The sequence below is a fragment of the Carassius auratus genome, chromosome 34 (assembly GCF_003368295.1).
Source record: "Carassius auratus strain Wakin chromosome 34, ASM336829v1, whole genome shotgun sequence".
In the NCBI taxonomy this organism is placed as follows: domain Eukaryota; kingdom Metazoa; phylum Chordata; class Actinopteri; order Cypriniformes; family Cyprinidae; genus Carassius; species Carassius auratus.
The window spans coordinates 17,010,415-17,021,075 of NC_039276.1; the positions used below are offsets into that span (position 1 = coordinate 17,010,415).

The 10,661-nt window shown below is 35.2% G+C and overlaps 1 protein-coding gene across 11 annotated transcripts in view; it reads left to right on the forward strand.

Annotated features, from left to right (window-relative positions):
• The window catches only part of LOC113053374 (LIM domain only protein 7-like), a 39,962-nt gene extending 34,264 nt beyond the window's left edge, over window positions 1-5,698 (forward strand). For 8 of the 11 annotated variants that reach the window (XM_026218324.1, XM_026218325.1, XM_026218322.1 and 5 more), the window contains 8 exons: window positions 1,190-1,246; window positions 1,407-1,462; window positions 1,652-1,810; window positions 2,569-2,758; window positions 2,868-3,116; window positions 3,431-3,539; window positions 4,797-4,899; window positions 4,987-5,698. In XM_026218324.1, coding sequence (XP_026074109.1) covers window positions 1,190-1,246; window positions 1,407-1,462; window positions 1,652-1,810; window positions 2,569-2,758; window positions 2,868-3,116; window positions 3,431-3,539; window positions 4,797-4,899; window positions 4,987-5,009 — 946 coding nt within the window. In that variant the 3' untranslated portion in view covers window positions 5,010-5,698. The remainder of the gene's footprint in view (window positions 1-1,189; window positions 1,247-1,406; window positions 1,463-1,651; window positions 1,811-2,568; window positions 2,759-2,867; window positions 3,117-3,430; window positions 3,540-4,796; window positions 4,900-4,986) is intronic. The other 3 variants (XM_026218326.1, XM_026218330.1, XM_026218331.1) reach the window with 3 other exon arrangements.
• Window positions 5,699-10,661: the final 4,963 nt, after the last annotated feature.

Consider the following 10,661-nt stretch of genomic DNA (forward strand, 5'->3'; position numbering starts at 1 on the left):
TGGTTTCTCTTATGTTAATGAATGTCCCATCTCTCATTATCTTTGTTATACTGATATTAATGTATAATTTTCTCAAGCATGCATGTCAGTTTTATTTACTTCCAGAACAATAACAAGAATGGCACTGAATATCATGCTTGACAAATACTGCTTTAAAAACCAAAGTAACCCGACTAAATTAACATTGTTTCTGTTAGGGCTGGGAAGTATGACACTATAAATTTTGCACTTGCTTTTTATGCGTCAACCGATATGTATATAGTTAGAGCAATGAAGAAACATGTCATAATGCCAATAAAAAGAAAAAAAAAGGTTAAATGGATGGAAACAAAGATGTTATGATAAACAAAATTTATTTGCAGTAAACTGTAGCTGAAGTACAGTCACAGGTGTATGTATATTGTCTATTTTATAGCACATTCAAATGCGGCTTAATCAGTCAGAATTTAGAGTGTTATATCCATTTTATAATTAAATGATATAGTTTTACTCTCTAGTCTTTGTTATTGCATGATGACAGGCATAGCATTCATTTGCTATGACAAATCTTATCTTTTAAATAACCAAATAAGATAAAATGCCTTTCATTTATTGAATATTTAATTCAGTGAGTTGCCAAATACCATTACCATTTTTTTTAAACAATTTTAAGAAATTAAGAAACTAATGCTAATTACTAATGTTTTCTAATGCTAATATGTTTTAAAATTATATTTATTCCTGTAATGCAAAGCTGAATTTTCAGCATCATTACTTCAGTCTTCAGTGTCACATGATTCTCCAGAAATCATTCTAAAATGCTTATTTGGTGCTCAAGAAACATTTCATACTTTAAGCATTTTTCAGTATTCTCTGATGAATAGAAAGTTCAGAAGAACAGCGTTTTTTAAATATATATTTTGTAACATTATATTAGTGTTTCAGTGTAGAAGTAGTTTATTAATTTAGTCAGTTGTTTGTGAGTTTTATAGCACAAATAACTAAAGTAGGCCTATTTGGTGATACATGCCATTACTGCAATACAAAATACTCATGCCATTATTTAAGAATTTGGTCATACTTCCCAGCCCTAGTCTGTTTTTTTGACTCATGCATTATTAACCGTACTAATTTGTCTTCTGTTAATGTTGTTCAATCATGACTGTGTGAACATCTGCATGTCTGTGCTGATTCTGCTGTTTGGCCACAGTAAGGTGGACTACTTTGGCTATGCCAATGTTTACCCTCAATTATCCCACTCACACAGGTAACAGGACTGTTTGCACTCCCATTTGTGTTTAATAGAGTTGTAGATGAATGAAATGCTTTCAGGCTATGCATCCATACATGATTTATACATTGATAAGATCTTTCATCTCTATGTCTGTCAGACTGAGTAATCTAATTTCTTCCAATCTGGTTTGCAGATCCATTTCGAAATCTACTCCAGAACTTGATGAGGTTGCCAAACCAGATATTAAAGGTCAGTGCCGCTTTTTTCTGTTCCCCTAAACTCATATGTGTGTCTATTGTTCATTTAACCAATAAGGAGCCGCTGAGACATCATTATGTAAAGGATCGTGTCAGATTCCTCAAGAGTGTGTTGTCAGAGTGTCACACACTTTAAGGGCTGGAGTTAGACGGGTGCTGTAGAGTCTGCGGCTCTCTGCAGGTGTGTACGGCAGACACAGGGGTTTGGCAGGATGGCTGCTGGAAGAGGAACTGAGGAGAAAGAAAAACCCTCAGATCCAGAAAGAGCAGGCAGCAAGTGAGCTAGAGCTTGAGAGGAGAAGCATCCTCAATGCCATGAAATACAGAAACCCAGAGAGAGGTGGGCACGGCTCGACCCACACCGATCAATCAGCCCAACCAATCAGCTCTGCCTGATTTATGCAAATTTGACAGATGCAAATGTCAGCAAAATCATTTGTAATCGAGCCTGTGTCCACGTGATCAGTGTGCATTTGATTAAAAACTGTGATATAAAAACATTGGGGTCCAAAAGTCTGAGGCCACTAGTGGAAATGCTACATATATATAATATATAATTGTTTTATAATGATCTAATATATATTAAACTACTTTTTAAAAGTTTGATGTTAGTAATTTTCTTCAGTAAGTAATTAGTGCTTTTATTCAGCAAAGATGAATGAAACTGTTCGATAGTATTAGTACTTTTTCCTTGTTACAGAAATATAATTTCAAATAAATGTTCTTTTGAACTTTCTATTCATCAAAGATTCCTGGAAAAAGTATCAGTTTCCACAAAAATATTAAGCAGCACAATTAGTTTCAATGTTTGTTTGTTTGGTTTTTTGTTTAGTTTTTTTTAGCCCAAATCACCCTATTAGAGTGATTTTTAGAAGGTTCAAGAACATCTGACCATTTGTGCTGGTTCATTACCAGGTTTACATTATATTTTGAATCCCAGACATCCACTGCGGTCTCAAACATTCTGGCCCTACTATATATAATTACTTGAAGATGATCTGAAATCAATTACTCTTGCTCTGGATGTCTACCAAGTTTATTTACAACTTTGTCGCTTTGTTATTAATGGTCATTTTTGTCTGTTGTTGGCTCGAGCAGCGAGCGGTGGTCTGGGTGAGTTTAGTAGAGACTATAAGAAAGAGCCTCAGTCTCTGGCTGAGGTTGAGAGGCAGCAGATCATTCAGGAAATGAAGAAGAAGACTTCCCTGAACACAGACAACAGCTGGATTCGCCAGCAGAGCTCTGCCAGTGTCACTGCCAAAGAACAGATTGATCTGCCCATCAGGAGGTCAGTATTAGCCAACATTATTCTTATTTCATAATAAAATAATAAACAACTGGGATGCAATTGATGTGAGCTTCAAGCATAAACAATAACAAACTCACTTTGCTTGCAGAGGCGAGTCACTTGACAACCTCGACATGCCTCGTTCCTCTTGGAGTTCATCATGGAGCACATCTAACAACACCTCCGTACCAGACTACAGCCGGCCTCAGTCGTCCCTCTCTGGCTCCTTGTCCTACCAGAGTGGACGTCCAGGGTCTGCCACTATGCAGTCATCTCAGTCCATGAGCTCCGTCAGGCAGTCCTGGTCCCCATCTGCAACTACACCAGAGCCAGAGCCTCGAGTTCCACCGCGGAACAGGTATTCCTCACCAAGAGGAAATTGTCATTGTTCTCTAGAATTTTATGCTTTTGTAGATTCACAGACATTTTGCTAATGTGACTGCAGTTTAATATATTTTTGTTGACATTTAGTATGATAAACCATTTTGATACTGTCTTGGGCTCGTAAAATGAGAACCATTTGAGAACCACTGATTTAAACCACACCACCCATCCATTCCCATGAGTCTACCATATTCTTGCTGTATTCAAAATGTGTTCGCATCCCCACATGAGCCATTGTCTATGCAAGTCTGTGTTGTCGGCCTTCAGATGATGTTTTCTGTAATCTAGGTCAGTGAGTAGCAGGAAAATATGTTCACTCTGTAATACACCACTGGGCAAAGGAGCAGCCATGATCATCGAGTCCGTGGGGCTCTGTTATCATTTGAGTTGTTTCAAGGTGAGCATTCGGCTGCTTGGAGGTCAGGTCCAGCCTGACTTCATCAGTGACTAACCTGACTAATGTGCTCTGCCTGCTTTTACAATTATTTTAATCAGTTTGGTTTGTTGCCCCATAAACTCGATCAAAACGTCAACCCAGAGAAATAAATTCTAGCTTCTACCAGTTCTAGCTGCTTCATGGATAACGACACAGATAGAACTGCAATGTGACTTAAGACTCTCATTAATTTCTCTCAAACCATCAAAAACAAATCATGTGCATTCTAAAGGCTGGACTACATAAATCTGTTTCTGCCAAAACTGAAATATGTGTGATTTTGCTTCTATAACAATGTTGACTTATGAGAATTTTGATTGCATCTTTGCTAAAAAAAAAAAAACCCATCCCCATAAAAAAAAAAAAAAAAAAAATATTCTATAATATAAAATACATAAAGTGTGCTTGATTACAGAAGATTTTTAGATAATATTATTCTCCCTTGCAAAATATACCCAAATATATATATATATATATGTATACGTATATATATATATATATATATATATATATATATGTATATGTGTGTGTGTGTGTGTATATGTGTGTATATATATATATATATATATATATATATATATATATATATATACATTTGGGTATATTTTGCAAGGGAGAATAATATTATCTAAAAATCTTCTGTAATCAAGCACACTTTATGCATAATATTAACATGCAGTTTATGTGTCTGGATCACAGTGCTGGAGTCCCAGTTAAGTACACCAAATTGCAGTAATCTGCTGAATCTTCCATAAGTTTCATTCAAAATTGGAGTGTGCACCGTGCATAATCCATTTAGCATATTTATATCATAAATCGGATGCTAATACAGCAGACAAGTGTTTGTAAATAAATGATGCTATCAGTGGGTGTAATTCTTTCTTATTGAATTTCTTCCTGAATATATTGCAAGGCCTCTAACTTCAGAGCAGCTAATCTAGAGCTTAATCATTCTACTCATAATTCTCCAAATGCCAATCATTTGTATTTCATCTTCTCATTCATATTGCATTGTCCTCCTGCTAATCTTGTTGTCGGGTTATTTCTGGTCCTTTCGGCTGGTGTTATTACTTCAATTTAATATCCTCTTATACTGCTGCCATTGACCTCAAGCTAGGATTCTCTCTCTCACTCTTATATGGATGTGAGTGAACGATACAGCTTGACATGGAGGATTCCATCTTCCTAACAATGTGTTCTTTCATCTTACGTTTACAGTGCATTAACTGCAGGTCTGATTTGGGAGGCTCAGAAGCAGGAGCAGAAGTCAGAATACGAAACCAACAGCTCTATTGTAACACCTGCTATTCCCGACTCAAAAGTAGGCCACACATCTCTGCAGTATTTGTGGCTCAGTTACATAGATCACCAAGTGATTTCTTTAAGAATGATTTTTCTCTCTTTTCAGCTGCGCAGCCCACAGCCATGTGATCTCACTGTACTGCAGCAGATCGAGGAGGAACCAATCACAGACAAGGAACTGTAAACACTAGGAGCGTTTTGGAGATGTCATGAACATTGGGTGATTTAGTCAGCCTTGATTGTTCAGTGAGATTCTATTCTTCCTTTTTTTTAACTTATGAGAGGGTGAGATTCTGTCTAAGGTTCTGAGGTTATGTCTATTTGAAAGTATTAGAAACTGTTTGTACAAAAGGGATGTGCATGTACCTGAAAATGAACTATGCATTTAAAAATATAATTCATACACTGTCTTTTTCGTCATCACTTATTAAATATTGTGGTGACTTCTGGCTGGTTAACCGATATCTGTATGGTCCTGAAAGTGTTTATAGTAGTTAATAGAAATATGCAAATTTATTGTTTTTGCTTATCTAGGTTTCTCCTGCAATCATTTCTATATAAGGTTTGCTGACAAATATCCTTTTATTCAACTTCATCTGTGTGCTTTTTTGTGTTCTGATGGGAAGAGATGATTAAGGATAAATCCATTAAGAATTTATTTAAAAGTGGCATGGTTAGAAACAGCACTCATTAGTTATGTACTCTTTCGTTTGGTAGCATCTATTTTATGCATCTGAGCAATTTCTATACAGGGGGATACATTTAGGAACAAAAGCAGCATGCTCAGTAATTATTGTAAATAAAATTCTGAACTCTAATAGATTTCCTGAGTGTGATTTACTTGACTGATCTCTCAATAATCAGATTTTATTTCATTACTGCCTCCAAATGACATTGGTTTGACTTTCATAGTGTTTATAGCCTCATCACAGTCACAGGGGATTTCAATCCAATAACTTTTCCAATGGTTCATGTATTTTTATCGTACCGCAGTACTAAACTGAATTTCCCATTATTATACATTAACTGTATTTTTGTTGCAGTGGCCTAATAAGATTACATCTGCACACTGAAAACTTCTGTTTGGAATTCACTGCTAGTCCTGTAAAAGTGAATCTGATTTATCAGAGCTTCAGGAGCCTTACAATAATATTATTGTTCAGATTATAAGAAAGACAGAAAAAAAGGTTTTTTTTTATTATTCTCCAAACTTCTAATGGACAGCATTAGCTGTTTTTCATATCAATGTAGTACTGCCAAACAACAACCAAGTATATAAAATATAGCAAGTATACAAATATAACCATTATAAATAAATAATAATAATAATAAAAAAGCTTCAGATTGCCTTAGCTGCTTTCTGTCTCCCTCTGTGTATTTTGCTGTCTTTTTACTGTGCAGGGTACTTCTGGCTACAATGGCACTTACCATTTTAACAATTTTAATAACCCGAAGATAAAAGGTGATAGTTTTTTCCAGATATGGAACATCTAGACAGAGTTTCCTTCCAGCAGTTTCCCACTCAGATTTGTATCTTTAAACTTAATCCACAATTGATAACCTTCTCTATCATCTATAATGTAAAAATGTTGTTGGCTTTGTGGAAGTTTCCTATTTATTACCTAAGTAATTTTTTTTTTTCTGCCTAACTTTTTTTTTTTTTTTTACTGAATTTAATTGAGCTTTGGTTTTATTCATTTTTATATTTATTTTGCTACCCGTTTTGTTAAGTTTATCGTTCATTAGTCACATGGTATTTACAGCGCAGGTGATTGGCTCAAAAAGCAAAATAATGACGGAGTTCTGTTAGGTGGAGTCATGCGCTATCTGCCAGCGCGATGAAAGGAACCGTGCAGCTTTCTTCAGGTATTATAGACCCCTTGGCTGTATACGCAGTTTTAGTCGATTTCTGATTTCATGCACATCCTCTCACAACCCAAAACTTCGTCTACCAACGCTTCGGGATTCACCAGCAGAGAGTTTCTGATTTTCGTCGTTTCTAATTGAAGCGTAATCAGCTCATGGGGGCGCTGTAGGCATAGATGAAGAGTTCATTCATTGACCTGTGGAGCATGCATGAAGAGATGTTTGAAGTTCAGTTCAAGAGGTGCTACAAATGTCCTATCTCATATTCTGAGTGTCTAGTTTGGTGGGATAGAGGATTTCCACCTGCTCTCTGGACTGATGCTAATTTTAGTGCGTATTATTGATGTCAGCCATGTGTAGTTACCACAGTTGTTGGTTTTAGCTTCGCACTGGTCATCACTAAACTTCTCTTATCTGACATCTTCGCTCGAACACTGTGGAGAATTCTATTTAAAACCACTCGAAAGAAATTACGTTAAAATGTAAATACTATTTTGGTACAGTTCTTTTTATTTTACAGTAAGGCTCTTTAATGTAAGAAATATGCTTTTTATTCTTGTTTTTATTCTTATTTATATAGTTATTTTCCCTATCTGCTTTGTTTGATGTAGTGATATTTAACAATTATTTATATACGATTACAGTATTTATTCATATTTTGAATTAGCTTTCAATTTGTTTTCACGTTAATTTAGTTTGTATATGTAGCTTTAAATTGTTAGTAGTTTTATTCCTTCAACTTCAGCTTATTTTACATTTCTCATTTTCGTTTGTTTAAATGTTAAGTTTTGTTTTATTAAATTGTTTTATTACAATTACAGATAATAATTGTAATAGTTTTCCTTTTAGTTTCAGTAACAATAACACCACTGGTTTGATTCAAGGACAGTTACTGAAGTCATTTGCCTGCATCTCTACAGTTTTTAGTCAAATTATGATTAAAATAAAAGAAGTAAAAGGACATATTTGTATATAGGTTATGCCATTAAAAGTATTTGTCTGGTAGTATCATTTAAGTTGAGTGGTACTCTAGTTCAGCAAAGTGGTATTTGGAGATCTCAACATCTTCTAGAACATGGTGTCAAACTTGTATGCACTTGTATCTCATGATTGCTACTTTCAAGTTTAATTAATTTTTTTAGTTTTTTGGGACTTACTACTTTTACTACTTTTCTTGTCTGTGCCTTTTCTCAAAAATATGTTCCTGTGTCAGGATAAGCAGAAGCTTCTTCTGGCACTTTGAGAAGGATAGTTCTAGGACCTTTTGATGAAGTGAAAGGAAATCCAAGTTATTTTCTGATGTGTCCCGGACTGTAGCTCTAGGCAATTTGGATCGATTAAAGAAAAATAATGTTCCTGCTCTGTCCTGATGTTTTGAAGACAAACATACACTTGCTTTTTATTCAGCTCATATTTAATTTTTCAACACCTCTGTATGCAGAGATCCGTTTGGATGTTATAGTTATACTGTTTTAGGCAAATTGCAGAGCCAGTTGAGTTTTTCCTGCTTTTTTCCTATTTTTTTTCCCCCCATGGCTTGGTATTATCAGCATTTATATGCAGGAGGCTCTTGTTGTTTCGTGGAGGTGGGTAATATGGTTATCAACTGAAGTGGCCATTAAACCAGCACTTCGTAACCTGGCAGTAACATGCAGTGCAACCCTCAATCAGGTTTTTAGATGCCGCATACTGTAGTTTCTCCTCCGCACTTTAGAGCCAAACACACTCATGAGAGGTGAGTGGACACCTGACTGAAGTGGATGAGGGAAGGATTCTTTCAGGTGTGAGAATCAAAGGGATTTTTTTAAATGGGGCAGACCCACTCTCTCTCAGTCAAATGGAGATTTGGTGTGAGGGTAGAAAGTGATTTCATTTTTTATGTCAAGCCCTAAGGCGAGTGCGATCACTGCAGGCACTGATTTCTAATTTCCCTTGATGGCATACTTCAAAGATCCAGTCTATACTTGTCTTCTATCTTACTGTACCGCTCTGTCTAATGCTTGGCCTCCAATGAAATGAGCTGGCGTTTTCATTTTACGTAGCATGGAAAATGTTTCACTGCTCATGAATGATAAGGTGGCCACAGCTGGAGGACGCAGATATGATTGAAGGTTTATGCCAAGAAGATGTTTTCTCTCCTGCTGTGAATTTAGCTGCCATTGTGCTGTATTAGGCATGGAGGGGAATATTAAGTTGTAAATTAGTCTTCTGTTTTCACCGTAAATTATTTTGGAGATTAAGTATGGGATGAAGTTTAGGGTGTATTGGAGAATTAGATTTGCAAGCAGATTTTGATTTAGACACAATCACACTTTTAATATCCTAAAAGGGCACATTTGCACTTGATAAATCAAATTATGTTTTTAATCTTATAGATCGATGCTTATCAATTTATAAAAGTTTATAAAAAAACACATCCACATATTCCAGTGTCACCACATGCAATTTTCATCCATCATTACTTAGCCTAATTAATGAGAGCTCTTCCAAGGCTGAGCACTTTTTAAATAGTGACCCTGGGCCACAAAACCAGTCTTAAGTGTTCATTTTTCGAAATTGAGTTTTATACAGATTTTGAAACCTTAATAAATTAGCTTTCCATTGATGTATGGTTTGTTAGAATAGGACAATATTTGGCAGAGATATGAGATACAACTGTTTGAAAATCTGGAATCTGAGGGTAAAAAAAAATTCTAAATACTGAGAAAATCACCTTTAAAGTTGTCCAAATGAAGTTCTTAGCAATGCATGTTACTAATCAAAAATAAAGTTTTTATATGTTTATTTTAGGAAATTTACTAAATATCTTTACTCAATATCCTAATGATTTTTGGCATAAAAGAAAAAGCAATAAATTTGACCCATACAGTGTTTTTTTTTTTTGTTTTTTGTTTTTTTTTTTTTTTGCTAAAACTATACCCCAGCGACTTAAGACTGGATTTGTGGTCCAGGGTCACAATTTTCCCTCTACATGCACTTGACCAGAATGCCATTTGACTGCTGTTCTGAATCAGGTAATACAACTGTTAATTCTGGATTTTATTGCTGAAGTGAAGAGTGTTGTCCGATTGTCTGAAACCAGACCAGAGGATTTGAGCAGTGATTGGAATGAGAAGTGATTAATTGTTTTGTTTTGTTTTTTAATAGATGGATCATTGGTGTGTTCTCTAACTTCAGGATGACTTGGAATGAAATTTCTCTTCAGAATTATTAATATTGTAGTTCTACATTGAGAATTTGGGCATTAAATTTTAATTTTAATGACGCCGACACTGAGTTGTCTGGCATATACCATTGGTTAATAACTTAAAAGCTTTGAATAAAAGTATTGAAAGGCTATTGAAATCATTTAAGAAATGGAAACAACAAAATTTATACATTTTTACTTTAATTTTTTACTTTGAAACTCAACTGTTGTGCTCTGCTACTGGTGAGTACGATCATTTTGGCTTCAGTTTTTACAAAAAGAAATAAAAAATATGACAATTACAAGTGTTTACAATAAAATAACCACCAGTCCTGAGGGTTTATAAAAATGTGAATCTGGGGTTTTTATTGGGTCCATAGAGGTTTCTTTTAAAAACGTTGATTATTTGTTCTCCATAGATTTCTGAATCATCCTTTTGTAGGTGAATGCATTTCTAGCTCTGCATCATGACATAATTCTGGTGGGTGGCTTTTGGTTGATGTACAGTACTTGGCAGAGAGTTACATCATGTTCCTTTCTCGTATGATTGCGTGTGTCATGGGAGAGTTACCAGGTGCAAACAGTCATGTCTTTAGTTGAAGGTTCAGCGGGACTTTATTCAGATAAGGTTACTAAATGATTCTTTCAGTCTGTACATTTTGTGGCTATGTATTTGTTGTATATTTTTATTCATTTCTTTTTTCTCATGCTCAGTCCTGACCTTTTTA